General features: G+C 37.4%; 1 protein-coding gene across 2 annotated transcripts in view; it reads left to right on the forward strand.

Moving 5' to 3' along the window:
* Positions 1-21,843, forward strand: part of LUZP2 (leucine zipper protein 2) — a 294,610-nt gene that overhangs the window by 211,493 nt on the left and 61,274 nt on the right. For both annotated transcript variants that reach the window (XM_019631038.1, XM_019631037.1), the window contains exon 8: positions 20,450-20,524. In XM_019631038.1, coding sequence (XP_019486583.1) covers positions 20,450-20,524 — 75 coding nt within the window. The remainder of the gene's footprint in view (positions 1-20,449; positions 20,525-21,843) is intronic.

The following is a 21,843-nucleotide window of genomic DNA, read 5'->3' on the forward strand; positions in this document are numbered from 1 at the left end:
AAAGAAAGAAAGAAAAAAAAAATTAGGAAAGTTTCTTGTTTCTTTGGAAGCCAATGGAGCAGCATGATCAAACAGCCCAAGGCATGAGAGGGTATGGGGAGTGGCGATCTGGCAAACAGTAAAATAAGATAGTGGTGACCTAGCAAAAGCTGACACCCAGAGTCAGACCTGAAAGATGTGCCCAAGTCAGATATTGGAGTGTTTGGTATTCCAGGATAAGGGCTTTAACTTTAATATTTATTAGCTTTATTGAATTTAATTGATTGCTATGGATAGATCCATCATTAATGCACATATATATTCATATCTACATTTCTGCAAAGTTTTGATTTTGAGTACACTGTGGTAGTAAGCAGTGAATGCCAATTCTTGTCTTTAAAACTGCAGTTGAAAACCTAAGTTCTTTGCAAGCTGGAAAACGCATTTCACCATTAATTGCTGATGCCACTGTCGAGAGCACATTTCCCTGAATAGACTTCTATTTGCAGTTCCAGAGATTAGCAATATAATTGGGTGTCAGAATGTATCCTTTCTGCGTCTTTCTCCTCTCCTCCCTGCTGTTTTCATAATAGGAAACCCTGAAAGGAATGAAGGAGGTGATCTCACGTATCTAATTCTGGAACTCAGAAACCTACAGTAAGATGAAGAGAAATGTTTCCAAATGACTGCACATTTATTTATAACCACACAGCAAAATGATTGTAAAAGTGTCCTTCTAAATGCTTTTCTCCATCTTCACATTCTTTGTGTCAGTTCAGGCTCTCCTCATCCCTCCTGAATTACTGGCAGGACTCCCTGACTTTAGTTGTTCCTTTCTCCAAACTACTTTCGACACTGTCAAAAGAAGGGTTTTCTCTTAAACTTTAAATTTGCCCATTATTCCACTTCTAAATCTGTCATTATCTGTCCAGTCCTTATAGGATGAAATGCGGCCTCTTTAGTATGGCTTGCAAAGCTCATCTCTACCTATTTCTTCAGCCTCATCAACGTCAAACACTGAACCACTGAAGATTTGCATTTGTTGCATCTTTCCATTTCTTATCTATGTTTTCCTTCTGTTTGTTTTGTTTCCGTAACATGCTTTTCTAGCCTTTCTTCACTTGGTTAAACACACACACACACACACACACACACACACACACACACACACACACATATATATATATATATATAATTTTATATTTTTTTAAATTACCTGTAGAGCTCATCATCCATAAGTCCTGGCTCTCCCCTTGAGCAGAACCTGTGTACCACTATACCTGGGCTCTTTTTTCCCTTAGTGACACCCCAGCTCTACAAGTAGGCATGGCTGGGAATGGTAGATTCTGGTCTATTTAGCTTGCCCCGCTCTGGATAGAACCTCTACCTTATAAATGAGCTGGAGCAGGAGTTGGGGGGTAGTCAGGCCTCAGCATACTTGCCGTGTCATACCCAGAAGAGAACTTCCACCACACAGTCCTAGGGGGAATAAGAAACACTGTTGACCTGCCGCTGAAACCATAGCCTTAAACTGAGAGCTTAGGGGAGAGGGAACCCTACCTTCCTGGCTTCAGTCTCCTAAAGTAGAGTGCTCAGAGTGGATTTTCCATCACACAGAGCTGGGGAAGATTGGGGGTGGGGGGAGTGGCTACTAGTCTTAATGAGACTTAGGGGATTTTTTGAATGAATATTTATTCATTTTCTGTATGCCCTTAGTACAATTTCCAGTGATTGTAATAGCTTTTTAAAAAATAATTTTCTCCAGCTAAATGATTATTTCCCTGAAAGGAGGTCATTGAGCCCCTCCTCCTCACACTGCCATTCTGGAAACCTTGCCCTGTTATTACTCAATTTTAAAACTAGAGCTGTGGCGTTATCTCCTACAGGAAACCTTCCTGATGGCCTAGGTTGAGGTATGGGGCCACCCTCTCTTCCTACACTATATCAGAAGTGTCTTTTTATGTGTCTAGTCTCCTCTAGTTCTGATTTTCTCAACTTCTTTCCTAACCATCTATCTGATCAACCCTTATTCAGTCTTCAAAATGCGATAAAGGTCCATCCTCATTAACACTCTCTTCTGTCTGTAGGGACACTCTTCTGTGCTTTGTGAGCACCCGGTGCGCATTGCTATTTTAGTGCTCACTGCATTACATTGAAATTATATATTTGTTTCACCTCAATAGCGTCTGTAATTTCAATTAAATTTTATTTTCCTTGTGCCTCTAGTCTCTAGGCCAGCACTAGACACAGTTAATACTTATGAGTTAAATGGAAAAAGCATGTTGACAGTAAATCATGTGCCATATACTATGCAAGGTATTGAAGATACACAGGTATAACATACCATATGCTATACCTGCCTAGCAAATGCTGTTTAATTAAATAAAAAGGATCAATGGAAGAAGAGTTCAAAGCAGAGGGTTATGCATGCCAATCACCTAGTGGTAGAGTGAGCACAGAGATCAGGGATCTGAGAGCTTCCTGTGGCTGAAACACGCAGCATGAAGAAGGGTATAATAAGGAATACAGTTAGAGGGATAGGTACTACTCAGATAACGTGGGACTTAGAGGATGGGTTCAGAATTTTCACTTTTAATCTGGAAGAGTGGTTCAGCAAACCACAGTCACTTCCAACCTGTTACCTGGTTTTGTATGACCTGTGTGCTAGAAATTGATTTTGCTTTTTTAAATAATTGTTTTAATCAAAAGAGGAATGATATTTTAAGAAGTGTGAAAATCATTTGAAATTCAATTTCAGTGTCAAAAAAACACCCAAAACACTAGTATTAGAAGACAGCCATTCTCATTTGTTTATGTACTGTCTTTGGCTGCTTTTGTGTTATAGGGACAGAGTGAAGTAGTTGTGATACAGACTATATATGGCCCTCAAAATTAAATGGCTCTTTACAGAAATAAACTTTATCAACCCTAGTCCTATAGTAATGGAGGGTATTGAAATGTCTTAATGAAAATATTTAAAGGGTACGTAATCACATAGCCATGTTTTGTTTTTGAAAGGAGGGCTACTTAGAGGCAGGAAGACCAGTTAGTCCCCAAGACCACCCCTGGCTGCATGGTTTGCTAGGAGGAATCATGGGACTCAGCATCTAATCATACTTAAGATTACGATTTTATCACAGCAAAAAGATACAAAGCAAAATTAGCAAAGGGAAAAAGGACATGGGCAAAATCCAGAGGATACAAAGCTCTAGATTCCAAGAGTCCTCGCTTAGTGAAGTCACACAGATGTGTTTAATTCCTTGACCAACAAGTTGTGACAATACCTGTGAAATGTTTTCTACTAAAGAAGTTTGCGTGAGCCTAGAAGTCCAGGGTTTTTTTGGGTACTGGACACGAAGGCACCCTCTGCCTAACATATACCATAATCCCAAACTTCTAGAAGGAAAGCAGATTTTCAGCTTAATCCATATTGCTTGCACCGAGAGTTTAATAGCACTGAGTCACTCTTTTCAGTGAATGGTGAAACCTTCCCAAAATCCAAGTTGCCAGATGCAGCTAAGAGCCAATCTAGCAAGCAGGTCTTTGTAGGGATAGCAGTTTCCATCCTGGTATTTTAACTCTTTTCTGCAGATGAGGTTATTTCAACAGTACTGATGGAAACGGTAGTAACTTAGACTGAGTTGCTAAAGTGTAAATGAAAATGAGAGGACTAGGTTGAAAGGTATTGAAAAGGTACCAGGCCTGGCAATTAAGTTTGCGAACTTGTTGCAATGATGTTGCTAACCTTTTGTATATCAGAGGGATTACTCATTATGAATTTGTATGGACAGTTAACTAAGTTTACTATTTGAAAGTGCTGAAAAGGCTGCATGAAAAAGTTAGACTACCTGAACTTTTCGCCAACAATTCATGGCTCTGGCATCACAACAATGCACCAGCTCACACTGCACTGTCTGTGAGGCAGGTTTTAGCCAGTAAACAAATAACTGTATTGGAACACCCTCCCTACTCACCTGATCTGGCCCCCAATGACTTCTTTCTTTACCCGAAGATAAAGGAAATATTGAAGGGAAGACATTTTGATGACATTCAGGACATCAAGGGTAATACGACGACAGCTCTGATGGCCATTCTAGAAAAAGAGTTCCATATTGCTTTGAAGGATGGACTAGGCATTGCTGTCAGTGCATAGCTTCCGAAGGTGAGTACTTTGAAGGTGTCCATAGTGATATTCAGCAATGAGGTATGTAGCACTTTTTCTAGGATGAGCTCACGAACTTAATTGTCAGACCACATATATGTACATGATTTAGCCATGAACTGGATATGGTAACTGAAGGGAGAGAAGACATCAAGGATTATGCAGGAATCTGGCTTATCAATAAATGTTGGTCAACTGGTCTATCTTAAAGTTGCATAGTAATTCCATTGAAGAATAAACTGACATGGTGGAGGAAGGGACTCAGCTGATCAACTTGTTTACCTGATGTCAAGAAGCACTACAGTTTTGTGTATGTATATGGAGATATATTTAGCTGGATATGCATATATGTATACATATACAGATGTATGACTTGGGGGGATCCTTTGAAAATACTATTAAAATGGTATTTTTCACCTTTAAGATTTGAACCAGTTGAAAAATAGCACAGCTATCAGAAGGATGGAGAGTGAAGAGAAAGTTTCCTCCTGAAACTATATGCACGTGTGCATGTGTTCATGCACACACACGCTTGAGTGTGCACACACACACGGTTTCTTTTCTATTGACAAGCACAGTGGTCAGGCAGTTCTAAAATATATTGTTTTTCACTTCACTAGCATCAGTGGTTGCACTGACTTAATTTGAGCAGCTACATTTGTCATTTATGAAATCTTTTGAATGTACCAATGTTGAGGTTACCACCACATTGGAAAGATGGGGTTTATACTATTTGTTAAGCATAAGTCCGGATGTAAGTATTGTCCTGAGGTGTACCAGAGAAATCATGATCTTCAATGAAAACACTGTTTACTTCTTCTGAGGCAGTGATTCTTAATGCTGGATTTGCATCAAAATTTATGTGCAGATATTTCAAAACACTAAAGCCCATGCTAAGTCACTTGAGAGTCTGCCTCAGACTACTTAGGTTGGAAAATGGATATGTTCATACACAGTAACATCGATCTAAGGATTCATGATTTAAATGTGTAGAGGTTCACAAGTGAGAAATGATCAGAATCTTTGGAAATGACTTGAAAAAATATTTTTTTATTCTGTAACTGAAAAAAATCAAGTTTCTATTCCTTTCTTGTCTGAAATGAGCTTCATGTTAACTCTTTTTTATATCTTAAATGTCCACCCTGAGCTGTTTGGGTAGGTTACTGGGTTGAGTAGGTAAATGGGTGCATTCATCATGGAATGATAGATCAACACAGTGATAGATGAATGGGGAGATGGATCAGTGGATGGATGTGTGAGTAGGTAAATGGAGGAATATGTGGATAATAGGATAGTGGGTGTGTGAGTGGAAGGATGAATGAAGAATGAATGAGTTGACCAGTAGCTGAATTGATAAGTGAATGGATGGATGAATGAATGAGAGAATAGGGAACACATAAGGAAGAACAGTAAACCATATAACACCTCCTTGCAATATTTAATTTACCAAATGGTCCAGAAAGAAATTGTTTTCCCATGTTCGGTAAAGAGGTGCCATTAAAAAAGATTTATTCATTATCCAATTGTAAGTTCGTTAGAATTAGATGATGCTCGTTGATACAGGAACTATGGAGGCTCAGTAAATAAAGCAAAGTGACAACTGCAAGACAGGTGAAATAACCATAATGACCCATTTTTGACAGCTACAATTACAAGACGTGTGATCTTTCTAACTGTAAGGGTAGACAAGTGACATATGAGGAAAGCCAACAAAAATCAAGCAGTTCTTTTGTTATTTTTACAGAAGCAATACAGCTAACAAATTGGGTTATAAGGATCAATTTTTCCTGAAAACAAAATGACAGCTCTAACTTCCTGATAATTATTCCAAAGACAAAGCGACAAGTTGTGTGTCAATTTTTTTTCTTTTCTTTGTTTGCATGCATTACTTCATACAAGCCTTAGAACAACTCTTTGATGTCATCAGACATTTTAGTACTATTTTATTAAGAAGCAAATCCTCCTGAGGGGTCTTTCTAAGATTCTTTGCAGCTCTGGATTTTTAAGATGACATATCCTTCACAGGATGAATTGGTTAATCAAGATGTAGATTTGAAACTTTCTTGTTTTCTTTCCATGTTACATTTTGTTGTTTCATAAAATATTTCTCACATAAAATCTCCAGTTTATACTTCAGCATTTTTGGTTTTTGTCAAGTGGAGGGAGGGATCACATTTCATGTCCTATTGCAGTTTATTTTATTTGGGATGAAACAAAACCCAAAACAACATAACAATTGGAAACAAAACTGTGCATTATCTTTTATAACCTTGTTAATAGTCTTAACAAGAGCAAGGCTTTGAAATCAGATATATGAGACGAACTGCCAAGTTCTAGTGAGGCACATTTGGACTATAAAGGCGTGGACTCTTCAAGGTTTTCTTGCCTCCTTTGCTAAGCGGTTGTAACAATAATAGTTACAGAGTTTTGTAAAACAAAAAAATAACATATCTAAATATCAGTATAGTTCTTGGCACATGGCAAATATTCCATAAATTTTCCTTGTACTATTATTCTCATTTTACAGATGAGAAAACTGAAGGTTTGAGACAATAGGTTCTGTTGATAATCTTAGAACTAGTAAATGGGGGGAAAAAAGACAAAGCACAAGTATTTTAAGTTACATTTCAGGACTCTTTCCAGTAACCCTAATTATATACACTTAATGATAAAGATTGAGAAAAGGGGTCAACACAGGTCATGTGCTTATTCATGTAGATTCGTGCTTAGGAACCAATTGTATTGTATCCATACTGGTGGCTTTTATCGTTATTCTAATTAGCTCAAGTAAAATATATTTAAACATTAGGAAAAATAAAAGTTTGCTATTAGATGTCAGAATATTTTCAATCAGCTTTTCCCCTCTGGTAGTACAATTTGGAAACTAGTTTTCTGTAGCCTGCAAAGAAATTCTACGCCCTTCTTGCCACTTGACATGCAATAAAAGTAAGTCGAAGTAGAAAATCCCCACCAGAACTTCATACCATGCTCTATCGTAGCACATGCCCTATTTAAAATGGTAATTAATTGCTAGTTTATGTATCATATAATCCACTACAGTCCACAGTCTTGGAGGGCAGAGTCTGTATTTTATGTATCTTTCTAATTCTTATTGTTTCCATATTGATTGGCACATGGTAGATAACCAATAACTGTTCACAAAATCATCCTGCATTGATTTGAATACAAGTCATCATTTTGTTAACAATTCAGCAGATGTACTGGCAGCTGAGGTTGGCAAGGATTCTAGATCTGATTTAAATATTAAATAAATGTGGTAGTAGCCTGATAATAAATGAGGAAATCACCCATTAATCATAAATTATTATTATTATCTTTATCATTTGTTGAGCACCATTTGTCATGATCATATTAAAGAGTGTTCCTAATCTGTACAAAGACCTTTGAAGTCATATTATAATGTAAAGATAATGCATTCAATCAATAATTTTTTGAGAGAATAATATTGCTGGTACTTTTCCAAGTGCTTATATAATTCATCAGTGAACAAAAGTCCCCTATTGTTTTAGAGCTTACATTGAAGTAAGCGTGATAGGCAATACTTAATAAACAGAAAACATTTTTATGTAGTATATTAGAAAGTTAAATGCTATAGGAAAAAAAAAGTAGAGAGGAATAGAAGATCGGTAACTCTAGGTGGGAAGTGAGATAGTCCACAGCTCAGGGTGGACATTTGAGATACAAAAAAGAGTTAACATTAAGCTCATCTCACACAAGAAAGGAAGAAAACCTTGATTTTTTCAGTGAGAGAATAAAAAAAAATGTTTTCAAGTCATTTCCAAAGATTCTGATCATTTCTCACCTGTGCACCTCTACATTTGCAGCATTAATGTTCTAGAATGGGTTCTTTAAGCAAGTGACCCTTGAGCCAAGAATTAAGAGTGAGAAATTCGAGAGAGATAAGGCTGAGTTTTGAGATCACTAAGACATGAGTTTGAATGTATTTATTGTACTCACTATCTATACAGTTTTCTGGACCTCCATAAACTTCTGTTTGTACATCTAGTAAATATGAAAAAGGATACTTAACATTTTCTGGCTTTTTGACTGTTAAATAGATGTGTAAATTGTTTAGAACTTTATTTGCATATATTAAGCACTATTCAATGTATATTAAAAATACAAGGTTCTAAGAAAAGGTAGCTCATGTTATATACAAATGCATGACAAATGAGATATTGACATAGGTTGCAAAGCTCTTTGTTCCATCTCTGGGTGAACCCCACATTTCTAGGGCTTCAGATATCCCCTAGAGTTTTGCTTACCATTGTCATTGCCAAATTATGTATTTTGCTTCTACTTTTAAATTCCCATGAAAAGAATAAAATAAGTCCATTGGCAAATAGACCATGAATATGTATTAGAAATCTCTACTAAAATGCATTAAAATGAATTTAAAGGAAAAAAGTACACACAGTGGTAGGAATTTGACAAGGTGGTCTGTGCATATTTCCATACGTGCTGTTTTCAACAAAATCCACTTAGTGGCATAAAATTTTTGAAAGGGTGTTTGGGAAAAGCAACCAGAGCAGCTGCTGTACTTTGGCAGTGACAAAATTAAACAATTGGCTTCATCCAGCATTCAAATGGCAGGAGCATTTGCACAAATAGAGGGGATCATGACATTTAAGCAGATTCACATAGAAAAAAAAAAAGTACCTATTCAAAATATTTACCACTGACTGAATCCTGACATCTACAAAATTTTGTGCTGGATTGTATCCACCACCCCTCAGCACTCTTGACAGTATTGTTAATGAATCATCAACTCCTGTGCCTGTTAGAAGGAAAAGCAGCCACTGCCTGTCATGTCAATTAACTGCCGGAGAAAACAGATTTACATGACAAGCTGAAAAGCATCCTACAGGAGCATTCTTTGCACTATTAAAATGAGGCCTCAGAACCCTCAGTTTTCAGCGAGGTAGAGAGTTCATGTGAACACTGGGGCTCTTCAGGTACAAATGAGGAAGAAAGAATTAAATGATCTTGAGAAAGATAAGAAGTCTGGTTTTTTAGAACAGTATCTGGCATCATCATCAAATGTATTCATTTGCTCATTCATTCATCTAATATTTATTATTCATCTACTAGGTATCTGGCACTATTCTAACAATTATCTAGTCAGTGGTTAGCAAAATGGAAGCAATCCATATTGTGAGTGAGCCTATTGTCTATGAGGAAATGAGACATTAAAAATCAGATAGATAAATGGATATATGACAACTGTAATTAGTCATTAACCAGTATGCATCAGTATAGACATGCAAATTGTTCAAATATTAAAGCACTTCTGCATCTACTGGTGCATAACCCTTTTCTTCTTCATCTTGGCCCTCTTCCTAGAACCTTTCATCCCTCCCTGGCCCTTAGCTGTCATTAAGCGCAACGGCTCTGCCATAACACCCTGATAACCTTGCACATCTCTACATAAATCATGTGGGCAAGGCTAACCTATAGTTTAATCCAAGTCTTGGTGGCATGCCTGTATAGACAGATAGGTGGTTTGTTAGAAGCTGTTACAAGACAGTTTCTCATCTGCCTCCCTATCTCAGAGGAGGCTCCATGAAGCAGTTTCCTATCTGCCTTCCCAATGCCAGTGAGGCATGGCGCTTTCCCTATCACACCTCTCCCCCTCTTTAGGGTAAGGAGGTAGGCTATAAAACTGTGTTGCTGTAGTCAGAGTTGGATCCACAATGGCAGAGATACCTACCACTTGTTCTGTCTGTCACATGGCAACCCTGGTTTGATGTCGTTCAGTGATACCAGAGACATAGCTTGCCAACACCATGCTGATCTTCCTTATGCTTTCAGTGTGAGTCATAAACTGTCCAAACTGATTTGGGCTCATGTCTCTTTCCTGGCTGACTCTGTGGGAGCGTAGCAAGCCTGCTTAGGAGCTGCCACAATGCTGCGGTTTAGGGATTGCTCGATAGCATGACACCTGTCAAGCAGGGAACCCCCAGGACATTGCTACAGCACTCAGGGCAGAGTCATGTTTTATTGGCTCATGCCCATATCTCACACCAATTATTTTCTGTTTTGAATATCACAACTGGTAAAAGTAATAGAAAGGAACATAAATAGTATTTCACAGGAGAATATAACAAGAATGCTAAAATTGTGTTTGCAGTTCAGAAATGGATCTCTACGGGAATTAGCATTTCAACTGGAATCTAAAGGGTGTGTAGGAATGGACCAAGGGGAGCAGGGGAGCATGGAATTTACCATGAATCTAGGCAGAAAAAACAGATACATTTAAAGATTGAGGTATTTAAGAACATGACTTTCCATGAACTAGAAAAAAGGTCAGCGAGATATCATGTAATGCACTTGCGTGAAAATATCTCCTCTTCTGACAGCCTACTAAAACATTTATAAGTTCCTGTGATTTCAAATAAAACATCAATATAATTTTTTTTTTTTTAGCTGAGCCATCCTGCTACCTGTTGGCAGCTCAGCGGCTGCTCAGCTCGGGCTGGACTCGAACCGCTGTTGCTCAGAGCTCAAACTCTTGAGCTCAGAGCACATCAATATAATTTTGTTGTCCCACTATGTGAAAGACACCTGATTATTTTAGTTGTGAATATAGAAATGTTTAAGAAGCACTTTAGACTGTGAGCTTCATAAAGATAGGGCTGTTGCCTTATGTTGTTTTATATGTATAACTGATCTCATATCAGAGTTTTGACACTAATATCTGGTAAATCAAGATGTGAGAAAAAGAAGGATGGAAGCAAGGAGTAAAGGGAGGGAAGGAGGAAATAAGGAAGGGTAGAAAGTCCTCTATTTAGGGGACTACAAGGTTTATAAAATGCCTGGTATTTACTAGTCTTGTAGTAAATATCTATTGAAAGACTGAATGGGAGAGGAGAAAGATATAATGAAGAAATTACATATAATGAAACACATAATAAAAAATAAAATAAAGAAATTATAATCTGCAATAATTAACCTGACACTATGTAAATTCCAAATTAACAGCATGCACTTGTGATGCAACTTCATATAGGCTTCCCTGAAGAACTATTGTACTAGCTGGCTTGTCCCAGGCAATTTAATGAAGAAAATGGGCACAGTCTACACTAATCCCATGACTGGGGTGAAAGACAATAATAGTATCGCAGACATAGCTTGGGTGAGGTAGATTGTGTAGTCAAACAAACGTATTATAATAACCTCTAAAGATACTGTAGGAACAAATTGTGCAAAGCCTCAAGCTAAATATGAAGGAGTCTGCATTTTATTATAATGGTAATAAGGAAGAACTGATGTTTTTTGTTTTGTTTTGTTTTTGTTTTTTATCAAAGAGAAACAGGCTAAAAGAAATGTTCATGAAAAACAAATGTAATAGAGTAAGCAGAATGACTTCCTGGAAAGAGACGGGAGGACAATAGAGACTAAAGGCAGTGAACGTAATGAGACAGTTGCAGCAATCTATTAAAGAGTGGAAATGAAGACCCACTTTAGTAGCCATACTAGAAACAGTGGAGAGGAAAAAAAATCACATTCGTGACTGAATGCACATGGGCAAAAACTACTTTTGAGGTTGGGGCAGAGATGATGTGTGTAAGATATACAATAATGACCCCCTAACGGTATCTACATCCAAATCCCCAGAAGCTGTGAATGTTATTTTATATGGCAAAAGGGAATTTGCAGGGGTATATACATTAAGGATCTTGCCATGGGAAAATTATCCTGAATTATCAGAGTGGTGCCAATGTAATCACAAAGTCTTTATTAAGAAGGAGGAAGTCAGTCAGAGAAGGCAATGCATCAATGAAAGTAGAGGTTGGAGTGATGTGGCCACAAGCCAAGGAATGTAGGTAGCCAAGCCAGGAAAGGGCAAGGGATAGATTTTGTTTCTAGAGCTTTCAGAAGAAACCAGGCTTGTCAACACCTTGCTTTCAGCTCACTGAGATTTATGTTGGAGTCACTTCATATTCAGTGGCCTTTTCTTCTGTCATCTTTATTTTTTTAAATAAAGTGAAATTTTCCTTCCTAAAATTTTCATTTGGTTCTTTTTTTTTATAATACAATTTCTGCTCAGATTATCTTTCTCTTCACTAATTAAGAACACATTACATTTAATTTCTTGAGCACAATTTTAATAGCTGCCTTAAAGTGCTCCCTTGTTTTATTCAACATACAGGCCATCTACAATAGATATTGACTATCATTGTCTTCATTTTTGTTTACCTTTAGATTGTATGTTTCATTTCTTTGAATATCTTCTAAGGTTTTATTTTGTGCTGGACATTACCATGTATGTATTACAGAGATTCTGGGTTTTATATTCTAGTGAAGGTTGTTAATTGTTGTCCCATAATGCAGTTAAAATACTGGTATTCACCTTGATGTTGAGTTGGATGCATATTTTGTTAGTTCAGATATGTAGACACTCCATGATAATACCTAGCTCCTCTAACTTGATAGAGGTAAACCTCAAAAAAATATGCCCTCATTTCCACCTGTCAGAATCTTGTCTAGATTTTTACTTAGACTTTTTAAAGAAGGCCTAAAATAGACTTTACACTAGCCAATGATCACATAGTAAATTAAAATCTTAGTCTTTGCAAACCATATGATCCCTATGGCAGCTATTCAAATGGTTACACAACAGCAACTAGACAATACATAAATAAATATAGGAAGCTGTGGTCCAATAAAATTTTATTTACAAAAATAGGCAAGTTGGCCAGATTTGGCCTTTGGGCTGTAGTTTGCCAACCATTCCTCTAGTGAATGGCTATTAATCTAAAAATGCCTGTAGTGTTAATAAAGTTTATGAGTGTCTGTAGAATGCCAGTATCCTTCTACGGTTCTCAACCTCTAGTGTTTCCATTCTGCTCAGCCATATAGCAGTGACTTTGGGATTAACCTTATATAATATATCGTCCTGTATATGTGCAATCCAACTCTGCCAAGGACTGGCAAGGACTTGCCCTCTCACTGACTTTTGGAAGCCCTGCCCCTGCTCACCTCACTATTCTCTGCTGCCCTGCTCCAGCCATTTAATCTGACCCGAACTTGCATCTCTGCCTCCACAGCTCAGTGCAACTACAGTGATGTGCTTGGGCCACAGCCCTTTGCACCTGGGTCAGGGATCTGTCCTCAAGCAGAAAGCTGACGTAGTCATGGATCTCACCGAGGGGGTTTCCCTGTTTCAGGTTTCACAACCTGGCATAATTAGCTCACAGCTGTTTATGGGAGAAGGACTTGTCCTCTATCAGTTATTGTGTCATGCCTATAAACAGAAGTTTTGAACCTTTTATTTTTAAATAACAGGGAATATAAATATCTCACAAGAATTTAATTAATAAAAAAATGAAATCAATTTACTCACATTAGCTGAAAATGCAAGGTTCATTTGATTTCAGGTGTGGCTTGATTGACAAGTTTTCAGACACCAGACCGTGTTATGCATGCAGTTGTTATGTCCTCTTCTCTACTTTCTCTTAGGACAGTTTTAACCTCATGTTGTTCTCTTTTATTCTAGAAATAATGCGTATCAGAGCTTAGACTTAAACATCCTCATACTACACTACAAAGAGAAAGAAAAGATATATTTTTTATTCACTCAGGTGAAGAAGAAAGACAGCTTTCATTCTAGAAGCCACCAGTAAACTTCTTCTTGTCTCTGGTATGATGTTAATCAAATGCCTAAACCCAATCACAGTCACCTGATTAGCGAGTTGAACTAAGGTAATTGCTTTAAGAAATTACATTCCCAACCCTGGGAGTGATTGTTGAAATAATCTCCCCTAAAGTGTATGGCTGAGAAAGGGCATAAGGCAGTTTCCTCCAAAGCCAAGGTATTTTTGAGGGGAGAAAGGGATTAAAATATCAAGTACATAATAAGAAGCTATCCACGGTAGATTTTCTTTAAATGGTCACAAGTGTTACATGCATATTCACATACACATGATGGCAATATGATACTCATAGAAATTTAAATTTGAGGAAAATCATATATGTCTGCTCTTATTTCCCAATGGAAAGGCTTATTGAATTTTATAACTTTGATATATTAAAATTTGCTTTTAATAGCACTTATAACCAGATGCGATGCTAAGCTATTCCTGTGTAATTTGAGATCAAAATTTGGTTCTTCTATGTATATATACTAGTTATTCAGTTCCAAGTCTCAGTATTACCCCCAAGTTAATAATGTTGAAATGAGTAGGTATTGCATCAGAGAACCTCATGGCGAAAGACAATCATGATACTACAACTTTATACTTTTATGAGAGTAAATAGAAGCAGGTAGGAGGTATTGACTTTCTGCCTTCTTATTTCTATGGTAAAATGGACTGTAGAGATGATAGTGGTGGTGTGATGGTCTGTGTTATGTTTCTAAAGTATTCATAGGTTTTGGGTTAGTGTTACTGAGCAGAACATATGTTCTTTATATATACTAATAGACACATTGAATTTACATAAAATATTTAATCCTATCACCAACTACCAAGTACACCCTATTGACTACTTGAGAACATCTCTTTTATGAGTTCATTAGCCTCACTGGATGAGTAATCTTAAAAACACAAAATTACTTCAGTTTTCTGAGTGGCCTCCAAATATTTTTTAATCATTAATCTTATCAATAAATTTTGAGCACATGTCAATTGATATATGTATATTTATTCGTTGTAAATTATATACACTCATATCTTTAGTGGTTGGGAGTACCAGCTATGGATCCAAACTGCCTAGGTTTGAATTCTAGATCTGCTATTTCCCAGCTGTCAACTTGAGTAAGGCATTTAATAAATCTGTGTCTTAGTTCCATCTTTTAAAAGGGATGGAAACAATACTAGGTACCGGATACAGTTGTTGTGAGGAATATATATAAAAGTTCAGGTTTTTATCATTATTATATTACTATTTTACTGCCATATTAAGTACATTATAAACATGAGCAGAATGGAAGAAAAGCAATAATGAGGTTTAGAAAATACATAAATATGTTTTAATATATTTTATATTAGAAAAACCATGGGATATTTTAAATAAAGATGTAGAATAGAGAATATTTTATAATACCACTTATTTTACAGTTTTGAAATCTAAAATTAAAATGCAAAATTTCTAATATGTTTTTTCCCACACTCCAATGAAACATCTCTTAGCTGTCCCATCCATATTTCTGCATCATTTGCTGGAACACGTCTGCATGTTCTTATTGGTTCCAAAATGTAGAGCAAGAACCATATTAATAACAAAATAACAAAAGTAGTAAAGCTATGGTTAGAAAACCTCTAACAATCTGACCTTGTTTTGCTGATGCCACCTAAAAGCTTATCGTAATGTTGGCTGTTACTTCCAGTACCCAAAAGACACCCATTGTAGTTCTCCGCCAACCTGTCCCCAGTAAATGAGTCACAGCAGTCTTCTAAGTTTGTTTATTGTAACTCTGCAATGGCCAAAATAGTAAGAGAGGCTCTGTTCTGTTTCCTATTTAGAGTTTGTATACATACTTTCCTAATTTGGCCCTAGATGCAATAATTTCCAGTTTAGTCTTTCTAAGCAGAAGGCTATGCCAAAGAAGAGTCTGTCTAGACAACATTATTCTGATACCCGGTGGTGCTTCTTTTTCCTATGTTTTATCAGAAGATGAAATAGCTGAGACTTTAGTCAGCATTGAAAATGCTGCACTGGTCCTTATATCTTCTCAATTTAGACAATATAATCAGGTATTTAATTTTTTAAATGTCATTTACTCATTATATGCAAGGCACTACTAATTGTTAAGACTCAATGGTGGCCAAAAAAAAAAGCTCTAGTATCTTATATCTTGGCATCTTAGCGGTTTATCACTCAATGGTATTTAAATCAATCTTCTAGAGTGGATGCAAAAGAGTTGAATTACTATTCATGCCTCAGGAGGAAAGTCAATCTTGTGTGACTTGTCCATTCTGCTTTCTGTGTCTTGGTGGGAAAACACACATCGGTGTATCTTGTGTGTTATACTTGGTTTGGGATGAACCATGATTTTTGGACTATATTTTCTTGGCTCCTAAACAATGGTTTTCTGAGTTGGATTATAAAATTTGTTGTAATTTGCTATTAGAACCTATGCTTGGACAATCCCTATGCCGTCTGTGTCTCTGGTATGTTTATTATCTTTGATAATGAGAATTTTGGAGCCAACAACATTTCTTTTTATTCCTGGCTGCCAGAAGTCTTGGAGCAAATTTATAGCTCAGCAATGACAAATGGAAAGAGCTCTGTGGCCCCATTATCAGTGCCTCCTTCTGCTGTCACTGCCCCTCATCTACCTTCGCCCATCATTCACAACATATATGTTTTCAATAGACTTCATATGTTTTATTGATGTTAAAGATTTTAATGCTTTTATTGTTAAAATTGTTTCACATCCCTTTTAGCAGAGGTAAGGAAGAAATATTTCTATATTCTGCATACCTTAGCACAAGTCACCAGAAAAATTACTAAGGAAATAAATGAATACACTTACTTAGAGAGGGTGGGGTAGGGAAAGATTAAAAATAAAACGAGTCAATAAGTTTTCAGAAATATTGACTCACATACCTAATGTATGAATGATGAATTAGAACCTTGCAGATTTAGCCACTTGCCAACATTTTGTAAAATGACTCATTGAAATGTCAGATAAAATTTAACTCTCTAACATTAGGTTCGGTTTGCTTGTTGACTATACATTCATGTTTCTCAGTGAAAAAAAAAGAGTTTTTGCATTAAATACAGCACTGATGTCATCCTTCATAATCTAGCTCAATGTAAGGTGTATTCTTGGGAAAAACAGCACAGAACAGTTCCAAAAGCAATAGAATGGATAGTGGAATTAAGCCAGGCCCCTGTGTTTTGTGGTCTAAAAACTTTGAGCTTTGTAGCTCCCTAATTTTTTTCAAAAAGTACATTAAGGGTTATGTAATAGACTCGAGCTTCTAACCATGTTATAAAGCTCAAATGAGAAAATGTACATCTATGAAAATTAAATGCATTTCTTTGGTGTTACTTTGATTAGGAAGAAGGTGCTGCCTTCTCAGGTCACTCTGAGAAACCCCTTCCCATTTCTGTTTCTACATAGACACACTCACTTGTAGTGCAGCAGTTAGAATCTCATATTATGGTTTTCACTTCACATGATCGCTACCTAATGTATGTTTTCAACCTATATACACAGATGATGTTACCTAGTCTGAAAAAAATTAATCACTTCATAGATATTTCTTCAGTGATTCAAGGTGAATGCAAGCTACTCTAGAATCATGACTAGCTCCTCTTAAGTAACTCCATCAGTTATTTCACAGGAATTAAATCGAGAAAACAAATAAACTTAACTTAAAATTAATGAAATTTACTATCTGGTAAAGTCCCCTATCTTTCATAGGTCTTCTGATGTTTTAACACCCATAGAACTGTTCTTGTTTTATATAATTTTATAACTACTACACATGAATTAATCCAGTCACTGATCCTTTCAAAATTAGGCCATGTATGATAATGTGGGTCAGTACCTGCAATTCCTCTTTTTTATTCTTTGTTGTTTTTGTTTGTTTGTTTGTTTGTTTTAACTTTCTGTCTCCCAAGATCTCTTTGCTAGGTTTCACTCAGTTTAATGAATTCTTAAAAGAGGTAAATACTTGAAATCTTGGGAACTGATAACAATATAGCTTTCAAAGGCATATTTGCTATTTCTGTTGAAATTCATTCTACCTGCCCCGGATACAAGCTCCCTAGTTTGCTGTATTACCACACACCCTAGCAATTCTTTAGTAGGATTCTCCTACTGGAGAATGACAGGATTTGGGCTGAAACCCACACAAGGAGGAAGAAGGATGGAGGCAGAAGGACCTGTACCTATGCAGACCCCGTCTAGACTGCAGATAACGATGACAGCATCTTGGGGAAAGTGACTTTCCACCAAAGAGGACCCTGAAAAAGAAAATAGCATGGCAACCTAAAAGGGGTTGGGGTTTAGGGGGGCCTGAGACACAAGGAATTGTTAGGCAGCATGGAGGTCCCTTCCAGCTGGTGACCAAGAATGTCAAGTAGCACTGAGGCTGGTATGGACTAGGGGAAACTTGCCCATAACCACTGCCCCATGTGGCCCACCCCAACCCCTACCTGTTGTCCCTAACTCCTGTCCTAGGCCAAGGAGTTGGGATAAACGTAAGGGCCAGTCTTCTCTTTCCTTCTGTTGGGCTCACTCCCATGGACAGAAGCTGGTTAGTCAGGGCCTGAGGTGGCCAGGGACTGTCACAGCGTGAGTCCCCATTACTTGGTTATTGAGGAATGTACCTCTGCTAGAGGTGGCAGTGACATGGGATGGGCAAGGCGGCCTGAGCCCGGAGCTGGGAATTTGATGCTGAGATCTGTGGTTCTGAAGTCTTCCCAATGTGGTCCAGAGGTGGGAAGGTAGAAGAGACAGAGACCAAGAGGCCCAAGGCAGGTATGGGTCGGGCACCAGGCCTGGGGCTCAGAGCTTGCGAGGGTTCACCCAATTGTAGGGGCTCTCTTGCTGGAAACCCACTCTTTCTCAGCTCGTTCTCTCTCCTTTCATCTTCATTCAGAATGATTTTATTTTTAAGCATTGTATGTACAGAGGGTGCCAAAAAATGTATACACATTTGAAGAAAGGAATAAACTATTAAAATTGTAATACTCAATATACTTGTACACCGATAACACAAGATGAATACGAGTCACGTTTGACTTCTGCGATTACAAGAGGTGCTCAAAGTGGTTACCATCAGCGCAATTTCAATACAGTTTTTTTTTCCTTTCTTTAAATGTGTATACATTTTTTTGGCATGCTCTGTGTATTTATATATATAAATGTGCACACATGATGTATTTTATGTACATGGATTAGGTAGCTATTTTGGGACAAGTGCCTCCTAGAAAATTATTTCCTACAAGAGCACGTTGTAGAGAATGACACAGATCAAACTAGACATGGACACAAAGAATGTATATAGGTTTCCATAATCAAGAACGGGATCCTCAACCTCTCCTCCCTCCTAGGTGGTCACCATAGGGCAGAGAACTTTAATCAAGGACCAAGCTTCAGGGTGCTGGTTCCCAGACCGTGAGGGAGAGGAGAGATGAGCAACTGACAAATGAGCACGTTGGTTGTTGGCTACAGCCTTTCTACAAGCCCACAGCATCATCGCACCCAATGTGGTGATGCCCTGACCACGGAACAAATGCCAAGCCCCTTGCTGCTGATTTCTCCTCAGCAAACAAGAACATCAAAGAGACCCTCTGTTCCTTCCAGCTTCATATTCTTTTCACTGGCCAAGCGAAGGCGAGCAGTATAGAGGTTCAGCGCCATGAGGTTCTGAGCCTCTTCTGCAGGTCCCCTGTAAGCCCACTGAGCATCTTCTTGTCAGTATATAGCTAGAAATTGGTGGGGGCAGGATTTTGGCACACATCTTCCAAATCTGAGGCCATTGCCCTTTTCTTTTAATAGCACAGTTATGGCGTTTGCAAAGGTACACACAGAGAGAGATAAGGTGGAACAGAGAGGTGTATTGGACTAAAACTTAATAATAAAAAGAGTGAATACTATTGTATTATTGTATCCTGGGGGACCATGACAAAATACCACAGAATGGGTGGCTTAAACAATAGAAATTTATTTTCTCACAGTTCTGGGACCTAGATCTAGAAATCTGAGATCAAGGTGCTGGCAGATTCGGTTTCTCGTGAGAGCTCTTCCTGACTTGCACACGGTGCTTTCTCACTTTGTACTCACATGGCCTTTACTCTATGTGAGCCAAGAGCGAGCTAGTGAGTGAGCAAGCGAGGGGGTGGGGGGAGAGAGAGAGAGATGCCTCTTTCACTTCTTATAAGGACACCAGTTCTGTAGGATTAGGGCCCTGTTTTTTTTTAACTCATTTAACCTTAACTACCTCCCTAAAAGTCCTATCTCCAAATATAATCACACGGGGGAGGGTTAGAGCTTCAACATATGAATTTTAGGGGAACATAATACAGTCCTTAACAACTAGAAACATGCTGGCGGGTTTATGTCAGACGTTATTTTCAGGGACTTGAGCTTGAAATTTGCAAATGGACATTTTGGTCCAGTGCATATTTAGTGCATATTCAAAGAACACATTATTTTCTGCAACTGAACCAAATGGCCATATAATACAGTATTTTTAACCTGAATTTTAAATGAATTTTCCAAGATAATTTTTTAAAAATTATTCTAGGACAGTGAATGACCTATGCTTAAAATGGAGGGGAAATTATAGCATTTCCTGAAAAGATTTACTTTCTTTCATTTTACAGGCCCAACAGCTTACTGATCTGGAACAAAAATTAGCTGTGGCCAGAAATGCACTGGAGAAAGCAGCTCTTGACCGGGTAAGTTTACATCCATGAACCAGCACAAATTTGGATAGCAATCGAAGCTAGGGTATGTTCATTGCTTCCCTTGATTTATGAATGCAATTCCAGATGCTGTGCACGTAAGATGGTTATAGAATTTACGAGTGCTTGATATTCCCTTGGGAACCCATTTTTTTCCTTGTTTTTGCTGCTAACAGTAAATTGACTCAAGGTTCAGGCTCTGTGAGTTCACAGCTTTATTTTTCACCTTACTGGTATATTTGTTCTATAACACCATAAATACACATGCTTTAAAGCACCCACAAAGATGACATGCATTAGCTCTGGATGAATGTGTTATAAAGCAAATGGAAGTAGTCATTGATGCTTTTTATTTTGGAAAACTTACATCAGTGTTCTGGAGGTCATTGAGGCATAAAAGAAGAAGGTAGCTCTCTTAACCATGAAGTCTTAATTATAAAATAATGCAAGGGTGGGTGACAGTCCATCTTTACAACAGCTATACTGAGATGTAATTCATTTGCCATAAAAGCCACACTTTTAAAGTTCACAAAGTTGTGCTACTTGTTGTCACTATTTACAAAAGATTTTCGTCATCTCTTTTTACCTTACCTATTTCACTTTGATTTTATTAACCTCTTACTATGTTACAATTGTGTGTGCTCAGGATAAACCACAGCTCCCATCTGATGCCTGCCTTTGCCTTTCAAAGCTCTTCATGTGAGTCATGGATGGAGAACAGGGAATTCATATATGGAAAGGAAAATATAAAGTAGAAGGAGGAATTGGTCACATAATTCAGAATTATTTTTCTGCTGCCTAATAGTTATGAAACAATTTTGTAATGTTTCTTTTTTTTATTTATTCATTTTAAATCAACTTTATAAGATCGTGGGGAATAAATATTGTTTTTTTCTTTGGTTCATTTGAAACAAAAGGGTAGAATGATTTTAAAATAATGTATTTCTTTGTTCAGCTCATACTCATCATTGACCACCCAATCTAATTTTCTTGAATACCTAGAACATATGTCTAGCACATATTAATACAGAAAACTCTGAATCTTGGAAGTGAATTATAGCATTTTAGACTTGCGAAGAAGAACACATTGCTCTCAATCAAAAGCATGGCGCATCTAGACCTAAGCAACAGGGCCAATCAGAAGTCACCTGCATTTTATTAAACCTTCAACTTATCCCTGACTAAGATCAATACTTGATTAGATTGGAGTTATCAGTCATCGTTCTGTATGACAGTGGAAAGGCAGGCAATCTCTTGTGGAGGATATCATCTGGATAATTTTTGTTTCCTGTGTAGACAATATCTGACATGTA

The sequence above is a fragment of the Hipposideros armiger genome, unplaced genomic scaffold (assembly GCF_001890085.2).
Source record: "Hipposideros armiger isolate ML-2016 unplaced genomic scaffold, ASM189008v1 scaffold_978, whole genome shotgun sequence".
Lineage (NCBI taxonomy): Eukaryota > Metazoa > Chordata > Mammalia > Chiroptera > Hipposideridae > Hipposideros > Hipposideros armiger.